The sequence below is a fragment of the Erythrolamprus reginae genome, unplaced genomic scaffold, assembly GCF_031021105.1.
Source record: "Erythrolamprus reginae isolate rEryReg1 unplaced genomic scaffold, rEryReg1.hap1 H_9, whole genome shotgun sequence".
NCBI lineage: Eukaryota > Metazoa > Chordata > Lepidosauria > Squamata > Dipsadidae > Erythrolamprus > Erythrolamprus reginae.
In genome coordinates this window covers 40,211-66,027 of record NW_027248537.1, presented here as the reverse complement: position 1 = coordinate 66,027, position 25,817 = coordinate 40,211, and the positions used below count along the sequence as shown (strand labels likewise).

Here is a 25,817-nt window from a genome sequence, read left to right as displayed (position 1 = left end):
AAAGCTTCCCCTTCCATTTAATGTATGTATATGGTCAAAAAAGAATTCACTGTTTTTATTTATAAATGTTGTGTAAACTAGCACAATAGCGAACATATTCCAGCAATCAGAAAGACCATAGCACAAATAATCTGTTATTCTGTAACCACAAAGCAGAACATTCTATAAGATGGTCATGTAAAATCTTATGTGTAATATACAGAATAAAAATTAAGACAAAGCCTTTCATTTGTAAAATTCTTAACTTTTGTAGTGTAATATGTAAGATCTTGCTACATATGAAATACTTCTTCAGATTGTGCAGATGTGCTTACTTGTTCCGTTTGCTATTTGAAATATTTCTACTTTCTTATTTTTTATGTGTTTCATTTAATTAAACAGTCTCAAGTGCTAGTGAGGATAATAGGAGATGTCTTCAAATACTGTAAAACTAGTTTTGAATTAATCTAGAATAGATAACAAAACTATTCAGAGTAAAATATTTATTTCTCATAAAATCTATTTTATGTTTTTTGTAGCAGGAGATAATAGAGATAATAAAGTAATGTTTTAGGACATCAATGTATTTTCAGATGATTTGGTTTAAAAGTTCCCTAATTCAGATAAACATCAGTTTCCTTTACCAAATAAAAACTTACCGCAGTGAAAAAAATACCTTTAGGGGAAAAAAGATAAATAACAATGCTCCTAATTTTCAGTCATTTTTTTTTATTATTACACTTGGAAAATGTGGACCACAAATATACAATTCATGTATCAATATAAATTTAGTATGAGACCTTAGTGGTTAAAAAAATGAAGTGGAATCCCTGCATTTTATAATCTGCTACATTGCCAACTATAGTGCAATGGACTGTACTCTTTAATAGTCAAGAGAAGAAAATTACAAATATTCCAAAGAAGTAAATAATAGGATGGAGGGTGCATGATTTCAGTAATCAGTGTACACAGCCAATAATATGTTTCTTCAGTGTGAAATGGATTAAAAGGGGGGGGGGGGAAGCTGTGTAACTTTCACAAGCTAGAGACAGACTTTGATGTAGATGATGGGGATTTGAAGACAGTAGTTCAAACCTTTTTCTTAAAAATAGTATGCTAAGCAGCAAGAACAAGCTAAAAAAGAAAATGTTTCTAGTTCGAATTCATCTCTTAAACTTCTCAAAGAATAAAATTTCTCCCTCTTTCTCTGTGGTGTGTGTGTGTCTGTGTGTGTGATCAACTTGTTTTTAGAATATAAAATGTTGGCCTTCTCCAACATTGTTGACAAAGTCATCTGATGGGGCCTAGGGGAAGAGCCTCCTCTGTGGCGGCCCTGACCATGCAACCTAGGTCCTTCATAGTTGACAGGATTCGTGCTATTATGAAAATCTAATGCTTGATAAACTGAGGTGGAGCTAAGGCAGTGATGGTAGCGCAGGGAAGCAGCTGCAAATACAGATGAAGCTTTGCTTACTTGTTGACAGCTCACTTCCAGCTGCATGGACCACCCTGTTTCCCTGAAAATAAGTCACCCCCGAAAGTAAGACGCAGAAGTTTTGTTTCACAGCATTCCTGAACAGAACATATATAACATATGAAGAAAGTATAATTGTTGTACACGGAAATAATGGTACGGTAGTAAGAAATTCTTGATAGGATTCACACTTTGCCTGGTTAGGCTGTTTTGTGATGACAACTACTGTACAGTATATAATAAATGTTCTTTTCTTTTTGTTCAGCAATAAATGTGAATTCTTCTTCATTGAAAAAAAAATAAGACATCCCCTAAAAATAAGATGTAGCATATCTTTGGGAGCAAAAATTAATATAAGACACTGTCTTATTTTCGGGGAAACAGAGTAGTTTCCAAAAAGCTACATTTGGGGACTCCTGTCCAGTAGCATGTGTTCACTTTGTAATGTCTTGATCAATCTTAAAAATATATTGATATTTTTATTTATTTACATTTCAATCCTTTGTTTTGACTTTGTAGCATTGTAAAGAAAATTATTTCCTTCTGCACTGAGTGAGAGACAGACAGACAGACTGACTGACCGATCCATTCATCTAAACCTGATCTGTTCCAAGTAATATCACCACAGGCTTCATAGCAAAACATTGATTTTAGAATTTATTCTTCTGTATATTTACTATAATAAATGTATTTAGTCTGTATACAAATAATATTTATTATTTTCAAATATTTCTCCCCAAAAGTTATCGATAACAGTGACAGCATCTTCAGAAACAATAAAAAATATATTAAGTTAAATTTTAAGTTTTTGTCTGCATTGAATACAGTTTGCTAATTCAGTGAAATAAATCTAAATCGGTTAATTTTTTTATTAAATTTCTATGCTGCCCTATTCCTCGGACTCAGGGCGGTTTACAACAAAATAACAAGTAGAAATCTAAATTAAAACATGCCAAAACCACCATTCACCCATACACAAACAGTCAAGCATAGGTTCATTTGTCGGCCGGGGCTAGCTGTTAATCTTAGCAGCCCCAAACCTGTTGGCAGAGATGGATCATCAAACTTTTGTGGAAGACGGGGAGGATGGGGGCAATACGAATCTCTGGGGAGCTGATTCCAAAGGTCAGGGACCACCACAAAGAAGGCTCTTTCTCTAGGTTCTTCCAGGCAACATTGTCTAGCTGATGGGAACTGGAGAAAGCCTGTGAGACCTGACTTGCCACTGGGACACATGAGACATGTGAAAGATAAAATGTCATGATGTCTCAGCTTGCTATCACTTCTAGTCCCCAACCAGTGCCTTAGTGATCCTTTTTCTGGATGAGATTCTTGTGAAACTACTTAATTCCATGCAGATTTGCAAAGACTCTTTGTACAGTGTCTGGTTCACTAACTCAAATTTGGGTGATCATCATGCTCTTGGAATTAAATTCTGTGAAGTCTTTGAAGTAGATTTTAACAGGCTGCTTTTAACAGGCAAGGACAACATGTTGCTTAATTTGGACTAGTTTATTAAGCTTGGGTTTGCATGCATATGAATATACAGTGATCCCCCGGTTATTGCGTCCCCGACCATTGCAAACAGGGTAATTTGCGATTTTTGAACCCGGAAGTCAAAACACCAACTGCGCATGCGTGCCCTTTTTTTCTATGGGCACGCATGCGTAGATGGCGCCGGGCAGATCAGCTGCTGGGGGTCTTCCCTGGGTCTTCCCCCTCTTGCTGGTGGGAGGGCGAAGCCCCCCCAGCACTTGCTCGCCCGCCGTTCGCCCCGGCCACCCGCCGTTTGCCCACCCTTCGCCCGCCCTGAAAGGGAAAGCCCCCCCAGGCCGGCTCCGATCCCCCCAGGCCGGCTGCGACGTTTTAAAACACGCGCGCCGTTTCGCAGCTGTCTCCTGAAGCCGGACGCTAACTTCCGCGTCCGGCTTCAGGAGACAGTTGCGAAACGGCGCGCGTGTTTTAAAACGTCGCAGCCGGCCTGGGGGGATCGGAGCCGGCCTGGGGGGGCTTTCCCTTTCAGGGCGGGCGAGCGGCGGGCGCGGCAGCAGCGAGGAGTTTGTGTGGGCGGCGGGGAAACCCCAATCTTCGGCTCCTCGCTGCTGGGAAGTAAAAACACCATGTTTTTACTTCCGCAGCGCTACTTCGCGAAAACCCGCTCGTTGCGGGGAGTCCTGGAACGGAACCCTCGCAACGAGCGGGGGATCACTGTATATATACACATACATACATACATACATACATGTGCATTTTCAATTTAATCTCAATTTTGCAAAAACTCCCCAAAACTCAAAAACAAACAAAACCCCCCAAACACTCTCATTTGAAATAACCGATCTCCTTCTTTCCTTCTTTCTTTCCTTCCTTCCTAAAAATATAATAGTCATATTCCTGACTATTGGGAATATTTAGGGAATGTATACTAAAATAGGCAGATGTGATTCCTTTATCTACTTAATACTTTGTCCTGGAGATAACTGAAAGGAAATATGGAAGATTAAAAAAAGAATTTATTCCTTTCAATTTATACCCCTCCAAGGTCAATACTACTTGTCTGATTATACAAGAAACAATTACTTCCATTATTTTTTAAATGGGCCCTTGCAATGCTTTTTAAATAATATTTTTGTCTTTTTTTAAAAAGTTCATTGATTGCTACTACACAGCATGGATTGCTATCGTGTTTATTTTTGTCTTGAGATGAAAAATTAAGGATCACAGTCACAATACTTGTTGATATTCCCATTTCCAAAATCAAAAAAATATCTTCTATTTTTGAATACCTAAGGTTGAAACAATAAGGGAATTTGTCCTCCTCCTTTTGAACACACTTAATATCTTAATAATTTGCTTGAAATGTTACAAAATATTAACATAGCAATTTTCTAATTAAACATACCCATTCTAAAATATTATTTTTATTAAATTATAATTTCCCCATAACATCAATGGAACATATAATCATCTCTTTATACTGATTTTTATAGAAACTTTTATAGAAAAAGTTTCATTGGGAAAACTATTCCCAAATATTTAAATGATAAACAATCTTTAAATGTGGTGAAATGAACATCTAAATGGTTTATTATTTATTTATTTATTTATTGGATTTGTATGCTGCCCCTCTCCGATGACTCGGGGTGGCTCACAACATTTATTTATTTATTAGATTTGTATGCCGCCTCTCTCCGTAGACATATCAAAAGAACATAGCAAATACACCTAAAATTCCAATTAATATGACTAAAAAGATTTTAAAAGCTCCAATATAATTTTAAAACATTCATCACCATTCACGCCACAAAACATACTAAGACCCTCCTTGGTCAGGGGGCTAGGATCTAATGGCGCAGGCCTGGTGGCATAAATGCGTCTTTAAATTTTTACGGAAGGCAAGGTTAGTTGTAGCTCTTGTTTTAGTTTGTTGTTTTGTGCCAAATACCCAGAAATATTTCCATTTTTTTAATGAAAGTAAGAAGCCACTCTATCTTCCTAAGGATAAAAATAATGGATACTAAAATAATAACATGTTTTGATGTGTAAAAAGAAATATAGAAAATATTTTCTTAGTCTGAATATCTAGACTCTCTAAAATGCTACAGATAAGAAACTAAATAATTTCACACCTCTTTTGAAACTATGATGGACATAAAATTGATTATAAGAGCTTCTATTTTGCTTCAAAGTTACACAAAATTCATCTATAAAATGTGAACAGGAAAACATATTTATACAAAATGATATAACAAATGCTCTATTCATTAACCATTTAAATCAACTTTTCATTTTAAAAAATATTGATTTGTTAGCCTAAAGTGAATTAACTTAGAAAGGAGAACATCAGAAAAAGCCAATAAAATATAATCCTGTTATACATGGTTTCAATCTAAAATGCCCCCATACCAAAATTAGTAGTGTTTTATTTTCATATATCATCTAGAAAAAATGAATTGAAGCGATTTTTTTCAGGAATATGACAGACTGAAGACAGCTTTGAGAAAGCACAGGCAACAACTGCAGCTAGAAACAAGGAATGGACAAGCAGATTGACTCCTTTGACCATCTCTGGAGGAAGGAGAGAGGATACATACAGATGTCTCACAAGAGAGGCTGCAAGGCAGCAGTCTCTGGAGACTGGAAGAATCAGGAGATTAGGGAATTTACTATTCTTGCTCCAGCTGCAAACACATTTCCTTTGGTAACCACTTTAGGAAATTGCCTATTAACTACTTTAAAGAAGTTAGATATCTTCAAAATGAAAAGAATTGGAAACATTGGGTGACTGCTTTCAATCCTTAATATAAAAAAATTAAACAGAACTTTACAAGTTTAAGGATAAAATAAACAGCAAAAATCAAAGCTGTTTTGGCTATAGAAAACAGTAGAATATATGATTTCAAATATTAAAACCTTATAAAATTAATAAAAACCATTTTTGGAGAAAAATTATTCTTGATTTTGAAAACAACAAAATAGATAAATTATAATGGCATTCAGAGATATTTCTTGAAGAACTGTAATGGGGCTTCAACTATGTCAGCTACGTTCTGTATTCTTATGAACACTATGTTTCCAGAAGAAACTGTTATAGAAAAAAAGAATTTGCAACAAAACCTATTTAAGTATGGAGAGCAATATGAACAAGCCTTTATTACCACTTTAGAAAAAAGTGCTGGACTTAAAAAAGAGACTTATCACAGTTTTGAAAAATTTAAGGTCAACAATCATTTCTTTCCTTGTGAATCCTCCTGTGTTGTGGATTTAATTTTGCCTGGTGTATTTATCTTTTTTGGGAAACTTTCAAGTGCCTTGTGGACTCATTGATCTGTGAACTAGTACTGGTTTGCTTTGGTTGGACTTAATTGGGGCAGGTCTAGTTTTTTGATGAAGGGAACTGCTGGAGAATATTAATAAACCCACTAAACCACCAGTATGTGTACATGTAAGTCAGCAGGACAGGACACATTGCTTGCTGGATTTGCCAATAGTTAAGAATTGAGTTATGGGATGATTTGACCTATGGGATAAAGAGTCTTGTATTCGCTAATTAAGAAAAGTGAAGAGACTGTGAAATCTGGGATGACTGTGGGAAGTTACTTTCTTTGTTTTGTTTTCATTTTTCTTCACTTTTGTTTTTGTTGTCTTTTATCTTTTCTTTGTATTTTTTTTCCTTTAGTTTGTATTGTATTTTATTATTAGTTAAAACCAATAAAATTATTTGAAAAATAGAAAAAATGTACATTAATACAGGTTTTAAGAAAGTGCATAACATTCAAAGGGAGGGAGATGTACAACTCTGGTACAATCCAAATATAGCCAGAAACACTTTAAAGAAAGATAAGCCACAAAAACCAAAGTAATCAATTCATGAGTTTTCCGTCTTGCCTACCACAGAACAATTGAGAAGACACTAAAAAAAGCTTCCATCAGAGATAGAGTTTGCTCCTAAACTGTATTTCTGTTCTACTTCTCTATCACTTTTCCTGAAGCAGTGAGATTCCTATTTAGATTGTCTTTATATCTTTTGATTTTTAAATTACCATTAAAATACATATTAAATTAAAAAACAATTAAAATTGTGTCCTTACTAATTTACACTAGAATTTTATTTTATATCTAAAATCATTCACACAATGCAATTTTATCTATGTATTTATAAATCTTATTCTGTATAAGAAAATAAAAGCATGAAGAAGACTGATGCAACCATTTGTGTCATTATATATTTAGTACATTCATATTAAAAACAATTTCAAAGCAGGCTACGATTTCTTACAAGAATAACAAATAATTCACAATGAGTTAAAAAACAACAATAATAATTCAATAGCTCTAACAACCATTAAATGTAACACATAAAGCAAGAATAGCAATCTAGTCTAGACAGATAAAGTAGCACCAATTAAACAAAATGTCTGAGTAAATCTTGTCTCCAGAAGGTTAAAAAGCTTGGTATTGACTTTAACTAAACAAGGAAGAAACACCATAACTGGGCCTTTTGTATTAAGATTGGTCATGACACATGTTGCATGCATATGAGGATATCCTACTTCTTTGGTATGAAATACACACATGAAGAGAGAGCATCAAATATCCATGTTCCAGATCTTATGTCATTTTTGTTGTTGTTAGTTGTGTCTGACCCATTGTGGCCCTGTACACAACATTCCTCCAGGCCTTCCTGTTCTCTACCATCCTCTGGAGTCCATTTAAGCTCACCCCTACTGTACTGCTTTAGTGACTCCATCCAGTCATCTCATCCTCTGTCGCCCCTTTCTTCTTTTTCCCTCAATATTTCACAGCATTAGGCTCTTCTCTAGTGACTCCTTCCTTCTCATTTGGTGGTCAAGGCATTTGAGTTTCATCTTCAAGATCTGGCCTTCTAAAGACCAGTCAGGGTTGATCTCCCCTAGGACTGACCAATTTGATCGCCTTGCAATCCAAGGATCTCACAGGAGTCTTCCCCAGTACAATATTTCAAAGGCTTCAATTCTTTGGCACTCAGCCTCTCTTATGGTTCAACATTATATGTACTCTAAACCAGGTTAACAGTAAACTGGCAGTCACTGCATTTTTTTCAGAATAACATTATGGTAGACTATACAGTTCAGCAACTTTGCTAGAGTTTTTGTGATAGCTGTACTTTTTGGGTCACTTTTGAATGCAGCCTATATATACTACTCAAAAAAATAAAGGGAACACTTAAACAACAGAATATAACTCCAAGTAAATCAAACTTCTGTGAAACTCCTGTCCACTTAGGAAGCAACACTGATTGACAATCAATTTCATTTTGTTGTGAGCACATCCAACTTTGCACAGAACAAAATATTCAATGACAATATTTCATTCATTCAGATCCAGCATGTGTTATTTGAGTGTTCCCTTTATTTTTTTGAGCAGACACACACACACACACACACAACATTGCAAGAGCCTTTTCTGGGAGTTTCCAAATTAACTAGAATTGCCTCCCACTATTCATAATGCAGACTTTATCTGTGACAGTGGTAAAACTGCCAGATTATGTACCTGTTCCTTCAGAATTGTAATCCAATCCAAGCCATATAAATTCCTCAATTTCTTTACAAGGGGATATCTTGTTAGGATTCAAATTCTCCACAATAACAAACATGCTTATAACATCATATATCTTCAATATCAGTCAAACATATGCTCTCTATTCAAAGCCATGTCAAACACAAACTCGCAAATCCATATCTTATTTTTTGATGTAAGTTGCTTAAGTAATGCTGCCTCATTTTTTAGTTTCATTATCCGGATAGTCAAATTATCTTACAATTAATTTTAACGCTAATACTCCCTTCATCTAATAAATAATATTTCTCTAACTTCTTAAATTTAAGCTGTTGTATCTCCTATCTATCTTTCTTTTAAAAAAAATCCTGGTAACTAAAAACCCTTGGCTCTTAAAAATCCACATTTGTCTATAAATTAATATTCAGCAACAAATGTAATATAAATTCTTTACAAATAATTTTCTTATTAATAGTTTAACCAATCAATTGTAAAAATATAATGTCCTCATTTTCATCAATTTTTCTTCCACATGGTAGTACCGTATATTCAAAATTTCATCCAAATCCCATTAATTTTCACTTGGATTGCATAGATTCATAGATTATTATAGTTTCTTAACCTTAATCAGTCACATTAATATCCATTAATATCCCATTGATATATTCTATTCAACTAACATAATGCACAAAAAACAAAACAAAAAACAGAAACAAATACAAAAAAGAAAGAAAAAACAAATTATTACATCACAATCGGAAATCACTCCTCCCAAACTTTAGCTCATATTATATTCCATCCATTTTACATTTCTTCCACTTGATCCTCAATAATTTTCATATTTTCATTAGTAATTATATTTGTTTATATTAAAACTTTAAAAATTTAATACCTATAATAAAAAAGCAAAAAACAAAACAAGGTTAATATATAATTAACCATAGCAATTTTCATACTTTCATAAATATTTATATTTGCTTGTATTGAAAAATATCTATAATAAAGAAAAAAAAGACAAAACGATACAAACGTAATATCTAATTAACCAATTCCCTCTAACCTCAGCTCTTCCTTTCCATCTTTTCCCAATTTCTTTCTTGACACCTTGAAGTTCAAATTTCTTGCTCTTTTCTTTTTTCTTCTCTTCATACTTCTCAGTCTCTTCCCTGTCTTTCTTTCCTCTTTTTAAATCCAATACTTTCTTTTCTTATCATTGGTTATCCCAATGTTACCACGCAATATAATATAATAATCAGCCTAACCATTTTCAAACACTTCTATTCCTCTCACTCTCTCCCCTCTAATTTCCATCTCATCAATTTGCCATATCCAATATTTCTGTCCATACTTTTTCTTTTCAGTGTACATCCCAGCGTAATCATGAAATAAAAGATAATCATTATCCTGTCCTTTCTTGAAATCTTCTTTCCTCTCCTCTCTGTGGTTCACTTCCTCTTCTTGCACATCATTAATCATCTCCAATCATCTTCAATTTCCTTAAAGATTCTCTTTAAATCCTTGCAAAAAACCTCAAAACAAGCTGTATATCATATCAATCTCCATATCATAAACAAGCCTTAATAATAATTCCGGCTGCTCCAAATGTCTGGAAAGGGACAGCCAATGTAATAATAATTTTTTTTTAAAATCACAATCAAAGGGGTTTTGAGCAACCAATGCTGGAAAAGCGAGCTTTGGAAAGCGCCAGCTGGATACAAAAAGAGGAAGAGGTCTTTTTTTCCAGAAAGAGCCATAGGAAAAGAGCCAGGTGGGAAACAAGCCTTTGTGTGGAAAAGTAAGGTAAAAATATGCTGTTTAACAGGTTCCCCTCCTCCTGGAACTGCTGCCACTCTTCTTCCTATTCTTCCTGGCCATAGCCACCCAGCTTCCAACGATCCAGTATTTTCACCTCATCCAAAAGGCTGGCCAGAGGCAGAGAATTGAAGAGGCAGCGAGGGCTTTGTGGGGTTTCCTGATGGGGGAAGATTTGAAGTACACAAAGGGCTTGGCTTGGCATACAAGAGTCGCCATTGGGCTTGACCTGCGGGCAGGGGGGTTGCAGGAGACTGATGAGGTGGCACTTGGGGCTTGGAGCTTCAAACCACATCCAGGAAGCAGTACAGCAGAGAGAAGCAGACAGAGTCAACTCTAGCTTTTTTGTCTATTACAGATTCTAGATCAGGTCCCTGAAAACTCTTGTCTCTCGAGGAGCCCAGTTGAAGTGCCGCTTCAGTGAGCGTTCCTCGAAAGATGAGAGTTTGCAGGGAGCCGATCTAGCATCTGCAATGGACAACAAAGCTAAGACTGAATCCAGCTGCTTCTTTTCCCTAACAGGCGGTCAAGCTAACTGCCTGAAAGACACCCATCCTGTCTCTGGGAGTCAAAGCGCTGAAGTGTGAGCAGCGCAGGAAACTTTGGCTTGGGTCCTCAAGAGAAATGCAAAGATTTCTCTGTGGACCACCAAATTTTTCCCGCAGATCACCAGTAGTCTGCGGACCATTGGTTGGTGACCTGTGATCTAAATTTTAAAAAATGGTGTTGTGGAATATTGCATTAATTAAGGAGAATCTACAAGATCATATATTACAAACTCCATGATGGGAAACAGAGTACCATATAAATAATAAATAAGTGAAAAGCTATATATAAGTCACTAGGAGCAGAACTACAATAATATCCCAACTACACAAAGCATATTATTCTACAAAATCTTTTTAAAGCACTTTTTAGAATCTTTTGAAGGACAAAGAGGGAAGAAAAATCTGATGTTTAAAGAAAACTATTCCAATGAATTTGCATTGGAACTAAAAAGTAGCTTCTTTGTAGGCCAACTGGAATGTCACCAGTGTCTAGAAATTAATGAAAATTCTGATGCATAAGCCTGATGGAAACTCATTTACCATACATGGATTCACTTCATCAAGGCCTTCTGACAAGACATCAACTATGAAGGACAGGTACACCAGGGCATATGATTGGATGCACAAGTTGTTAAAACTGATTTCATAAAACTGTACTAGGTTGAAACAATGAACATCTAATTTGAACTAGTATTAATTTTTGGCATTCTGACAGCATGAAAATAAATGATTTCATCTTTCAAATACCTTGCAAATAAACTGCAACAACTATTTGCTCCCACACATCAAAACATATGAGTCCTTCAGATATCTACTCAATGATGCATCAGTGTAGCACAAAAAACTTATTGGCATCTTTTAATTCACAGCAAGCATTATAATGCATTTTAACACCTGTTTACTATTCATGGCAAGTTTTCTACCCTTTATGTTCTAGTTATCTCTTGAGCAGCTACATTTCCTATAAGTGTTCAGGAGGTCTTCTGGTTTTCCACAATAATGAAGAAAGTGATAAAAGTTATTAAATTTTTATGCTACCAACTTCCAGCAACTGAGTGACTAATGTTTAACTAATAAATGTTTAAGTGCAATTATATCAATAGCCTGTCTTACCTCGCTATCCCAAGAATAGAGCCTCGACAAAAACACTGGCTAGATTATCTGGAAAGATCCACAAGATATTCAGAAAAGGTTTAGATCTTATTAGTTACTGGAGGCTGTCTCAAATCATTATACTGATTTGCTTTTTACAAAATTTCAAGGACTTCTCCACAGCAGAAGTATAAAATCAATTGAATGCGTGGGCAAAGTTCCCAATTAAAAGATTGCCAGGAAAATTATCGATTTTTTAATTTTAAGGTATATTTCCACCTCAGTTAATGAAATTAAAATTCCAAAGCTCTTCTCTTAATAACCTTTGACTACAATGCAGTTCTAATTTAAGAGATACTGAATGAACAGGAGGCAGCTCAATATGCATGCTATTTCAAAGGAGAATTGAAATTTTTTAAAAAAATCATTATTAGTTGAAATTGGATTGAGTTGGAAAAGAAGGCTAGCTATCTTATTTAAGAATAGCTTAACAGGATGTTAGGTAGACTACGTGAATTTCAGCCTGAAATATTTGGAAGCCTCTGAAACCATGATAGCAAATACATATTTGTACATATAAGTAGAGGTTGAAGATCTAAGAGGCAATTTAAAGAAAAAATAATTTACATTCCTGAAATTACTTAAACTAAAATGGGCAAAATAGAAGAGGCAAAAAGTAATTGGTTATTAACATAGTCTTGTTCCTGATCAGTAGTGGGATTCAAATTTTTTTACTACCAGTTCTGTGGGTGTAGTATGGCTTTGTGGCCATGGCTTTGTGGCCATGGCAGGAGAAGGATACTGTAAAATCTCCATTCCTACACCACTCCAGGGGAAGAATACTGCAAAATTTCCATTTCCTTTTAATCAGCTGGGATTTGGGAGGCAGAGAATTGATGGGGGTGTGGCCAGTCAAAGGTGGTATTTACTGGTTCTCCGAACTACTCAAAACTTCCGCTAGCAGTTCTCTAGAACCAGTCAGAACCTGTCAAACCCTATTTCTGTTACTGTTTCTCAATTATCGTGGCATTTGGAACCTTTTTTTGTTCTCCAGTTTTGATTCATACAACACATTGATTCCTATTTACTTTTGGTCATGTGGTGCCCTGTGTTTTGACTTCTGGCTATTTATTAACTTCCTCATGTGTTCTCATTATTTTCTGAACATAACTATTTATAAAGATAAGACATGAAAAGAGAAGACAGAAAGACATTAAATATCGTTACAGTGTAAATTCACTCCCAGATAGCAGTATAACTTACTTGATTTGACATACAAACATAGAAGTATATACCTTATGCTGAAACAAAAAAAGAAAACAGTACTACTGATTTTTTGACATCAGTGCTACTAATAGTAACAATATCTGCAGATATTTAGGATTTCAAAAATTGTGGTATAACACTTTTTTCTTCTTCTTTGGAGCCATCTCAATAAAATAATTTATTGCTGAAAGACGCCAGCTGCCATATAATAATAATAATAATAATAATAATAATAATAATAATAATAATAATAAAAAATTAGATTTGTATGCCGCCCCTCTCTGAAAACTCGAGCCGGCTCATTCCTACACCTAAGAAAATGACATAGAGATAGTCCCTGACTTATGATCATTCATTTAGTGACTGTTCAAAGTTATGTTGGTGCTGAAAAAAATGTCTGGTAGCTGGTCAACATGTGACCATTGTGGCATCCTTCCACTCATGCAATGAAAATTTCGGCACTTGCAAACAGCAAGTATTTATGATGACTGAAGCAGATGAGAATCATGTAATTGCCATTTGTGAACTTCCAAGATGGCTTGGAAGTTCACAAAAGCAAATTCAATGGGAAACCAGATTCACTAAACAACTGTGTGACTCACCTAACAATTGTGGCAAAAAGGTCATTAAAATTAGTTGCAACTTATTTAACAATTGTCTTGCTTAGGGGAAGGAAGCTGCAGCCCATTTGCGGCCATAATTTGAGGGAAACCTCTATTATGCATGAAAAGACATAAAAGACAGATAATGTACAATAAGAAATAGCTATTTCAGTTCATAACACAAGGGAAAGATTCATGAAAAATGCAGCACTGGCAGAAGATGAATATCCTCACAGAAAAATATATGTACATGGTTTGGCAAAAACTCAACATCCTTTGCTTTATATAGTTATATTAAAAGAACAATGGATACTGCTACCACGTATAGGAAAACACTACTTTAGAAAGAACTTGAAAAAACAAAAGGGAACCAATTTGCTTGTATCTATAATCCAGAAGTATTGTATCTGGAAAGACATCAAAAAACATGCAGCCTGATTATTATTATCACTGTTTCCAATTCAAGCATATATAGGTGTATAAGAGGCCTAATCATGATGGGGTTTGAGTTACTATGAGCCGTAGAGGCACAGTAGTTAGAATGCAGTATTGCAAACTAACTCTGCCGACTGCAGCAATTTGATCCTGACCAGTTCAAGATTGACTCAGCCTTCCATCTTTCCATGGTTAGTAAAATGAGATTGTTGGAGGTAATATGCTGACTCTGTATACCAATTACAGAGGGCTGTAAAGCACTATGAGTGGTATATAAGTCTAAGAAATGTTCAAAGTATTTTCTTATTTTGTATTTTATTGGATTTGTGTTCCACCTCTGCTTTGTACAATTTAAATGATGTACATAATGCCCCTGTCTATTTTGCTCACAAGAATCCTAGGAGAGTTGAGTTGAGAGCAAGGGCCTAGCTCAAGATCATTCAGATAACTATAGTTTTAAATTTCTAATAACAGAGAATATTTAAAAACTTAATATATTGGAATAAAAAAACTCCAATTCATATTATGTGTTGTCTTACCATTTTCACCAGTAGGTAATGATATAGTGTGTGTTGGCACAGTTTCAGAATTCACTTTTCCATTTTCAAACGTGTCATTTTCAGTCTGTTGTAACTGCCAATTGAGGCCAAATAGATGCATTGCTATTGGTGAAGAAAATATATCATTTCACAAGTTATATTAGGTGAAAAAACTACAATGAACAGTGAAAACATTTACATAGCCAACATCGGTATTTTAAAATACAATACAAATGGATATTTTAATAAGCTTTTAATTATTTTACTTTGTTTTTGGCATAATGGTGTCTGATAAATTTAAAAGGACATATAAAAATTCATTATAAATTAATTTTAGCCATAAAACAATAATGCAGAGTACCCCTAGTACATAATTCTCCATTTAATAGAAATAGAAGCAAAATGTAACCCGTTCACTTACCTTCTGAAATGGAAATTAGAGTAATTTTCACCTGCGATTTAATGACTTTATGTCTTCCCAACCCATCTTTAGATGGCAAGAATTATTTTAATTTTAAAATATACAACTCCTCTCCAATTTCATTATATCTTTATAACTGCATCTACATTCTTGATTTATTAAACAGACAACTATATTTTAAAAAACAAATACTTCAAGTACATACACTTCTGCATTTAAAATCAATGTAACGAGAATTCGGCCGCAGCCAGGAGTTTGTTGAGATCCTGTTTTAGACGAGGATCTTCAGGTCCCATCCTAGCCTGAACCTCCTGAATCCACATGATGGATGCCCTATTAAAGATGGAGGCCGTCGATGCAGCCCGTAGGGCCCATGCTGCCATCTGGTGGGCCTTCTTCAGGAGGGTTTCGGCCCGTCTCTCATCTGGCTTGAGACTATCCGTAGTCTCAGAAGGAAAGGCGGCATTGGACACCAGTGTGGCTACCGGTTTGTCCACTGGCGGAAACTGTAAGAGATTCTCCATCTCGTTGTCAAATGTGTAGAAACGACGCTCTACATTGGAGGGGCCTTGGGCCGCTGCTGGGTGTTGCCAGGTGCGCTTGATGTTCTCTAAGAATATCTCCATTGCAGGAACAGTATCAGACTCCCTGGGCTGCTCTTTACACAGGGAGGCAGAAGTTCTAAGTCCATCCCCTGCATCCGGAGGTGCCGCCGCACCTGGCACATCCAAGGTTTGTTTCACCTTGTGCAAGAGTAGCCTAAATAAAGCTGGCTTAAATAGCCCTGCGGGAGCTGGCTGTTCTGGAAAGGCATACTCATCATCAGACAGTTCATTGTTCCCATGCTCACTGTCTTCCTCCAGCAGCCCAGTGTCTCCTACAAGTGAATCCAGCCCAGGGGGGGGGGGGCGGTGGTGCTGACCAAAGGTCCCTGGGATGGGATGGCTGTGGTAATGGGGGTGTCACACGTTGGGCCCCAACCGCCATTCCCTGCGCATAAACGTTGGCAATCATGTCCTGCAGGGATGGTGGGAAGGCCTGCCAGACATCAGCTTGGGATCTAAGCCCTGCAGCTGTTGGAGTGAACGTTGCTGTTGGAGCACAAGCCTGTGTCCCTGAAGAAACCCCATAGGCATGATGAGTGGCTGAAGCAGGCCTATCTGGCCTAGTGAGAGGCGAAGGTGGAGGAGGGCCTGACAAGGCCTGACGGTCAGGAGACCAATCCCTTTCACTTGCAGTGCCTATGGCCCCCAAGGGCAATCCAGGGGATGCTGTTCTTGAAGGGGGAAGAGGCTGGAATGGGGGTATGGCCAAAATTCCTGAAGCAGGGGAAGCTAAGGCCGCCTCCAGCCTTTGTTCTAAGGCCCTGATTTTCCTCTCAGCCTCCTTAATTGAAGCTGAAGACTGAGAAGACTTCGATTTGGCCTTGCCAGACACTTTGTCCTTATTTTTCGCAGGCACAGCAGTGGATTGGGGTTGGTCCTCCCCACGATTGCTGGATTGATCAGCCATCCTTATTTAATATTGTAATGGGGCAGCATACTCACAGCTAATATTAACCAGATATACAGCACGGTAACAATAAACGCAGCCACTCTCCTCACAATACCAAAGCTGTAGGCTGTATTACAGCTTCTTGGCTATGACGTGGGCAATGACGTCACGTCACGTGACCAGCCCACCACCAATCAGGGGAGTTACTAGGCAGAACATGCCTCAACGATCCCTGGCGCTCCGCCAGGCTCCCTGCTAATAATACCGGCTTTTCGCGCTCTTTTCACCTTACAAAATGGCGGGCGCGACCTTCAAAGTGGCTCTCCAGCCTGTCTTGCAGCCAGTGAGGGGAAAACGGCAAGGGACCTCTCCCTGCGGCGCCGCTGCCTTCGGCCTTCCCTCGGCTCGCCTCAGCTCGATATCGACAACCGGCACGCTGGAAATCAGCTGGGAGGCGGCCCGGTAACGCTGTGACTTTATTTTTTACATTTTTTTCCCCTTTTGTCCGGCCATTCGCCGCCCTCGTTAATGGGGGGGGCGGACCCCCCCCCCACCCGAGGTGTAGGGCTAGGTCTGGCCTCGGGGGACAGGGACCTGTAGCCCATCCTCTCCTCTTCAGGGCAGTACTCGCGGGGAGAAGAGGCCCCATAAGGAGACCGAAGGGGGTGCTGCCCGCGGAGGGCAGAAACCCCAGCTGTATGATACCTGTATAAAGATAAAACAACAACATTAATAAAGAAATTAACAGTTTATTATCATTATAATTGAATACACTCCCTCAGGAGTAAAAAACTCAAAGTCCCTTCCTTGACTGAGTTTTTTAAAACTGAGGTACAGGGGCAGCAAGGGGGCGGTACCTAATTAATATGGTAATTATATTAATTTATAACTCAGTCCCTACCAATAAGACTCGAGCTAAACCCATGCTGGACTCTCCTTCCAGAGACATGGGAGAACATTATTTGCATGTCCAGAAATAAAAGAAGTTTGCTTCTTTGGGCTGAGGGTAAACACATTTATTTGAGAATGAATACTACATTGTTGAATAAAAAAGGAACATACCTTTTAAATTAAATTAATTAAATTAATTTTAAATTAAATGAGGAAGTACAGAATGTTGCCCTTCCAAACATGACTTTAATTCTTTACGTTGTGTATAAAAAAATCAGGAAACAGAGTAAATAACAGCCAATAAACCTTACATGCAATCATACCTCAATTCGCTTCTGGCTCAAAACAAACTGTGATCACTGAACTAAGTTCCTAAACCATACAAAGAAAAAATATGCTTTTCCCCATGAAAACAAAGCATTGAAGGCAGCAATTATTTTTGTTGTCCTTTAAAGCTATCTTTAAAGGACAACCATTTAAAAGACAAGTTTGGAGCGGTTCATAAAGTGAACTGCTCCAAACTTGACAGTAGAAAATACAACTTTAGCAACAGAGTGGTTAATGCCTAGAAAACAACTGCCTGACTGTGGTTTCATCACCAAACCCCAAAAATTAGACTGTCATCTCTCTCTATATCTATCTATTTATTGGATTTGTATGCCACCCCTCTCCGAGGACTCAGGGCGGCTCACCTAATTGACCTCAACCAATTCCTAAGAGGTCAGTAAGGGGCGTGCATAAGTGCACCAGCATGCCTACTGTCCCTGTCCTTATGTTCTCTCTTATCAGTACCCATCTTACAGATATAAACAATGTTATATCTATGTATATTACCAACACGTGCTAGACAAAATAAATAAATAAATAAATAAATAAATAAATAGATACAAACTTAATGTAAACCGCTCCAAACTTGGCTGAACAAAATATGACTTCAACAGAGTGATCAATGCCTGGAATGCACTACCTGACTCCGTGGTTTCTTCCTCAAACCCCCAAAACTTTAACCTTAGACTGTCTACTGTCGACCTCACCCAATTCCTAAGAGATCTGTAAGGGGTATGCATAAGTGCATCATTGTGCCTACAGTCCCTGTCTTATTGTCCTCATTTATCTATATTTACTTTGCTTATGTTTATATCGATACCTGCTATCGTGTACATGTTTGACAAACAAACAAATATTTAATCTTATACAGTGCAGTGACAACTTCTATTGCTAATACATGAAACACAACCTACATCTTACACTTTGAATTTGAACTGAGCTCATTTGGTCTGACTGAACTTCCCTGTTACATTCATGACACTTTACCGGAAGAAAAGGCCTACAGAACTCAAAATATCTGAGTCGGTTTATTGAGCCTAATAAAAATATGACTGAACCCAGTGATCGGTTCTAAATCACATTGCTACCTGTTTGCATGTGCATAAATGTCCGGGGTGGGTGGGAGGAACTTCCTGTTGCTACCAGTTCATAGAACTGGACTGGACCAGTAGCAACCCACGGCTGACTGAACTACAGATTTTGGGCTTTCTTTTAATGGACTAATACCTTAATTCAGGGGTGGGCTGCTGGGAGTTTACAGGGGTTTACGGGGGTTTGGGAGAACCTCTAGATAAGATTCTGTGCAGTACAAAATTTAATTCAAACCAACATGTAATTTATAAAAAAAACTTCTTAATGAGATAATTATGTTCATTAATTGTACATACCTATACACAACTAATATTATTAACATAATTAGATATAGCACAATGATTCTAAATAAAAAATCTTATAACATTCAGCCATCAGTCATCCATGCTCTTTTGGTCTCACACAAATTCTACTTCTTATAAATTTTCCCTTTCCAACCTCTTCTCTTAACTTTTCCTTTTCTTTCTTTTGCTTTTGTATCAATATTTTTTTCCCAAATTCCTTTCCTTCCTTTTTATATATGATATTTTTATAAGACTTTTCTCAATTCCTCCTAATCTCTTCTCCCTATTATCCCTGTTTTTTCTGATACTCATACTCCTTTTTTACTCTCTTGATGTCACTGTGAATCCCAGTGGAATTATCAATTTGCTTATTTTTTTATTCACTTTTCATTTTTCACATCACTAAAAAGCCCAATGTAATCATCTGTTTGTCATTTTCAATCCTCTTTTCATTTTACTTATTACTGTAGATCCCAGTGTAGTCATCAATCTGTTTTGTCTTTTTTATTCTCTTTTCAACTCCTGGGTTTTCAATTCCTGGGTCTCCTGGGTTTTCATTTTTTTCATTTTCATTTTCCATCATTGTATATTCTAAATATTATTTATAGTCCAATTTCATTTTTACTTGCTTTTCACCTCTGGTTTCTAAAAGACAATTTTTTAATATCTTCATAAAGGTCTTTAAACATCTCAATCAGTTCTTCATAGATATACACCTCCATGTTATCAAGTTCACAATTCACAAAGTAATCTTAAATCCATATAATCCCTTTGTATTTCCATCCAATCCAATCCAAAATTCTCTTATCTTCTTTCACCAAGTTTCTAGTTATCTCACGAGCAAGGTCAATTTCCAGCTGTCCAAATCCAAAACTTTCCACAATCTGTTGCAATATTTTAATTTAACAGCAGATGGTGATGTTACTTCCCCAAACAGCTTTTTTAATAAAGAAGAAACTCTGTATTTTAAATCTACTTGTGACTTATAAAATATTTTTTCCAAATTCTTATTCTTCTTCAGTTGCTTTAACTCCCACCAAATCCAATTATAAAGTTATCCTAAAGTTTGGGTTTTTAGAGTTGTTCCTTTATAAAAGGACTTGTTCCTTTAAATATCTAAATCTCTGCTATTTCCTATTTCTAGATAGCCAATTCCGCCAGTTTGAAGCCTCTTTTAGTTCCTTTTAAGTTTTCTTCATCATTAAATTGGCCAAACACTCACCCAGCTCAGTTCTTCTTCACCTTTCTCCAGCACAAACACTTAGATCTTGTCACTTGTCACTCAGGTAATCCATGATCTCTCCATTCGTGGCTGGCCTAGCTACGGCGACAGAATCATTCATTTAGCTGTTTGCCAAGAGGCTGGTGCAGGTTCTCTGTGGTGGTTTGCAAGCTCCCCTGGCCCCTGACTGGTGCCTCTCTTCTCCACTGCCACTCCAGGAAAGATCTGAACTGGTTCTGGTTTGGTTTCAGGTGTCCTAACAGCTGAGGTTTGGCTTTCCCTGAGGAGCGCAGGAGAAGCCTGTATCGTTTGAACATTGGCCATGCCCATTCTACATTTATTTTTCCTTATTTTCAATGCAACTCGCCTGACCAAATATCATTTCCTGAAAACTGCTGGAATTATCTTGGTATTTTTTCAAAGTATTTGTTTGTTCGTTTGCAAAGCAGTGCATCTCACTAATGTGATTCTAGTAGCTCATAAGTTAAAAAAACTATGAAACATTCATACAAATAAAAAGATTATGAAATATTTAAATTAATCAAAAACAAAAGTATAGGAAGTACCAATCACAGCTTGTGGACAATATAACCATCTTGGAGGCTCACGGTAGTTTATTACAGTGAAAAATACAAAGCATAACAAAGACGAAATCAAAATTAAAATCAGTCATTTAAAGTAATTAATAATTAAAACCTTGGTAAAAGCTATTTGTTATTATCACTTCCTTAGAGCCCATTCCATAACCTGGGAACTATAAAAGAGAAAGTACTTCCCCATATGGTAATTGAGTTTCTTGAAGTATGAGCATTTTCAGAAGACCTTTTCCAGTGATCTAAATAGATGGGTGGGATCGTAACCAAAGAAGCATATAACAGAATTTTGATATTTAATTTGTGTATTTGAAATATTTATAGAAAAAGCTGTTTGTATTTTTTAAAAATGAAAATGCAGCAATTAAATATCTCCTACATGGCTTCTATCTGATTAACACAACACAATGCTATCTCAACCCTAAAATATAATACACAAACATTGTAACAAAACTGCAAATTTTTTTTAAAAATAACCAAAGAGATGAAGATTACATCCATTGTTTTTTCATCTTTTCTCGACTTTACTTTTAAATGCACACACACAGACTACAATGCATACCGCAAAGCATCTACATTATATTCCTTTCCTCATGATCCAGCTAAAAGTCAGTTTACAAAGCTAATTTAATATTAGATAATTAGCACAGAAGGAAAAACACCTCTAAATGCCAGTAGGTTTTCAAAAGTTCATATGTGAAATATATTTCTTTAAAATATATATGAGTTTACTAATAATTTTAGAAAAGGCAAACAAACTTGTTTATGCATGTCAAGCTACAAGGATAATTGTAGAATCGCTGGGCATATTGAAAATATGCATGATAAATAGCTTTTTCACATGTTAATGACTAAAAGTAATGAAATCTATTAGAAAGATTTATGGAGTCAAATATAGCAAGGTCAAATGAACGTAACATTCAAATATTAGAGATAGCTAAAATTCCCTGTTTTGTAATAAAATTTGCATGGTGTGTTACAATTCACAAATGATACAGAGAATGCAATTCATTCCATAATAAGATGGCAGCAACAATTACAACAAATATTCCATTATAATATAATGTAATAAAAGGTGCTGAATGATTTTATACCTTCTTGGACTATTATTCTACTTGGACATGAAATGAAAACATGAAATTGCGAATGAAATGCGCATTTAAAAGAATCTCATTACAGCAAACTTTTCTATAGAATGGAAAAATAAAATTAATATATGAGTTCATACCAAGTTTACTAAATGTGTTATTATTATTATTATTATTTTAAACACTGGTCGATGTATTTATCACAATATTCCAAGGGAGAATCAAATGTACTCACAGCCTCAGAATAACTGCAAGTCAGTATGTACAAACTTAGAAATAAATTATGGTAAACTCAATTATTTCTGAAAGGTTTACTCAATAATATATAGGTTAAATTATTAGCCTTTACTACCATAATGAAAGGCATATTCAATGTAAGTATGTGAAGTGCTTCCATGAGGGCTGTCTGTTATACTTCTGTTATAGTAAAAAAATTATATTCTTTCCACACCTAATATTTTATAGTGAAATATCCTACTGAATAGCAGCAAAAACCTTTCTTCTAAAATTTTATTTCTTAAAAGTGCCCTGACCTGTTTATTCATTAAATAACTTCCCTGACAATTATATTAAATTATCAGGAAACAGCTGGAACTAAATACATTTTAGAAAAGGGAAGTGAAAAGATAGGGAGGGAAAAATAATCTATTTTGAATATTTGAAAAAAGAAAGTGCTATGTAACTATTTTCTGAGTGCTTTTGGCATTCAAAATCTATATTAAATGTGTGCATGCACTGCAGTTATCACTGGTTTACAGTGAATTTTATATATTCAATCTGTGTGTCAGTTTCTTACAAAATATATATTAACAAAGTACAGTGGTCCCCCGATTATCGCGAGGGTTCCGTTCCAGGACCCCTCGCGATGATCGATTTTTCGCGAAGTAGCGGTGCGGAAGTAAAAACACCATCTGCGCATGCGCAGATGGTGTTTTTACTTCCGCCGCAGCAGCGAGGAGCCGAAGATTGGGGTTTCCCCGCCGCCCACGCAAACTCCTCGCTGCTGCCGTGCCCGCCGCTTGTCCGCCCGCCGCTTGTCCGCTGCCTGCCTGCCCGCCCGCCGCTCGCCCGCCCTTCGCCCGCCCACGCTGTTCGCTCGCGCCGCTTCCCAGCTGAGTCCTGAAGCCAAACGGCAAAGGCGAACTTCCGCGTTTGGCTTCAGGACTCAGCTGGGAAGCGGCGCTGGGGTCTTACCGGCCGCCCACGCAAAGGGGAAACCCCGGCTCCTCGCTGATGCCCGCCGCTCGCCCTCCTGCCAGCAAGAGGGGGAAGACCCAGAGAAGCCGCCCAGCAGCTGATCTGCCCGGCGGGGAACGCAAACTCCACCATCTACGCATGCGTGGCCATAGAAAAAAAGGGCGCGCATGCGCAGATGGTGTTTTTACTTCTGGGTGGAAAAATCGCGATATAGCGTTTAGCGAAGATCGAGATCGCGAAACTCGGGGGACCACTGTATTGTTATTATGTCTCCTGATACATAAGATTAACATTATTTTAGATTCCATAAGATAATATGGTAGAATTGCAAGTTTTTTTGCAAATTAAAATGATGGATGCACAGATACAAACACGCATACCCATATACAAAAACATACCCACAGTATTTTTGGTGATTTTAGAAAAAAATTAATATTGTTTTGATAACTGATGTATTTCTTTATTATGGAATCAGAAGGAAAGATTCTATTAGTTGTGCTACCCAAATTCAGGAAGTAATTTTGTAAAAATTTAAAAAATGGTCCTTTCAAAATTTAAAAAAATATTTATAATTTTGCAACTGCTTGATAGATCTTCATTTGCTATTATGCTTTAACAGCAACTTACATTTAATCAATTTTTATACACATTTCATTGTATTAAATTAATTAACAATGTATAGTTATATTTGTAATTACAATGTAAAGGTGAGCCTGGCAAATTATTTTCTAAACGGAGCAGCTAAAAAAAACCTGTCTATATTACTACACAATTCTTATTCTTTGGATTTCTCTCAATCTGTATGTCAAGCTGCCAGTCAGAATTCAGTCAAATAAAACAGAGTCCTTTTTCTAAAAGTTTTCTAAAAGTTCAAAAGTGAATTTGTCAAAATCAGAACTAGAAGCATTGAACAGGTGCCGGCGGGAGGGGCATTTGTTGGGAACAAGTGCTGAATCTGGGGAGCCTCATATGCACTTGCCAAAGCCTGAAGATGGCTGTACTCTGTCTTGTGGGGCTTGCCAGTTTGCTTGCTTTGCTGAATTTCTTGCTCTAGTTACTGTTTAGCTAATCTAGTTTATTGGACTGCTGGACCTGGTTAATGTTTGGGCTAACCTGGCTTATTGGACTGATGGCCCTGGTTGCTGTTTGATTAACCTGGCTTACTGGATTACTTGCAGCCATAGGCTTCTGAAAGTGTGTGTGAGAGCTTTGTTCCAGGACTTGTAGTAAATGTGGGAATGTTTGAAGGCACAGTTGGAGCAATAAAGGGGAATTAGACCTGTTCTCTGGTTGTGTTGCTTTCATGCCATGCTCCGGATCATCACACAGACATTTCATTACCCAAATAGGTAACATCATCAGTGCTAGCACTGATTTCAATGAGCTACAAATATTTTCCAAAATTAAGTGTGTCAAGATTTTATATTTTCTGCATCTAACAGGTTTCCTAAGTATTCCATAGTATTCCATAGGTCCTGGATTTTGGACACATTATATAAATTTGCCCATATAAGATACCTTACTTCAAAAACTGCCCCATGAAAGCTTACAGATAAACAGACATTAGAATTTTAGGTGTGTGGGTACGTATAGCAATAGCATTTAGACTTATATACCGCTTCATAATGTTTAACAGCCCTCTCGAAGCGGTTTACAGAATCAGCATATTGCCCCCAACAATCTGGGTCCTATGTTACCCACCTTAGAAGGATGGAAGGCTGAGTCATCCTTGAGCCGGTGGTGAGATTTGAACTGCTGAACTACAGCTAGCAGTTAGCTGAAGTAGCCTACAGTGCTGCACTCTAACCACTGCATCACCCTGGCTCTGTATATGTATAAAAATATATGTAACATATTTTTGCTGCTAATGAAAAGGAAGGAAGACTAGTATAGAACTATTTTAAGCTATTTTGCTCTCATCTGCTAGCCATACCCTTAGTGTGATTTGAACTTGGGCAGTCTGTCTGTAAGGCAGTAGCTTTAACCTCTAGGCTTTTAAATATATATTTATTCCTCTTGTCTTTCATGCCCCACCCTTTCTGACCATTAAATGTTATGTGTGGATATGATTGCGAAATATTGATTGTTTTTTAAGATAATGGGATTTTAGTCATTGTTTTCATTATTAGATTTGTACATACCGTATTTTCCGGCGTATAAGACGACTTTTTAACCCCTGAAAATCTTTTCCAAAGTGGGGGGTCGTCTTATACGCCGGATACTGCGCCCATTCGGTGCCGAAGTCATTCATACGCAGCAGCCACGCAGCGAAAGCTGCTGCTTAACACGGGTGCCAGAGCCGCGGGCGGGAGGAGGGAGGGAGCGGGATTGAGGAGGGGGGGGAGCGGACCTGCGCTCACTTTCGGCTCCGGGGACTGCGGGTGGCTACGGCGCCGAAAGGAAAAAGAAGTTGCTGAGCGTCC

The 25,817-nt window shown here is 37.0% G+C and overlaps 1 protein-coding gene across 1 annotated transcript in view; it reads right to left on the bottom strand.

Annotated features, from left to right (window-relative positions):
- Positions 1 to 25,817, bottom strand: part of LOC139155896 (teneurin-3) — a 155,878-nt gene that overhangs the window by 108,292 nt on the left and 21,769 nt on the right. Inside the window, exon 2 of the mRNA XM_070731260.1 lies at positions 14,786 to 14,908. Coding sequence (XP_070587361.1) covers positions 14,786 to 14,908 — 123 coding nt within the window. The remainder of the gene's footprint in view (positions 1 to 14,785; positions 14,909 to 25,817) is intronic.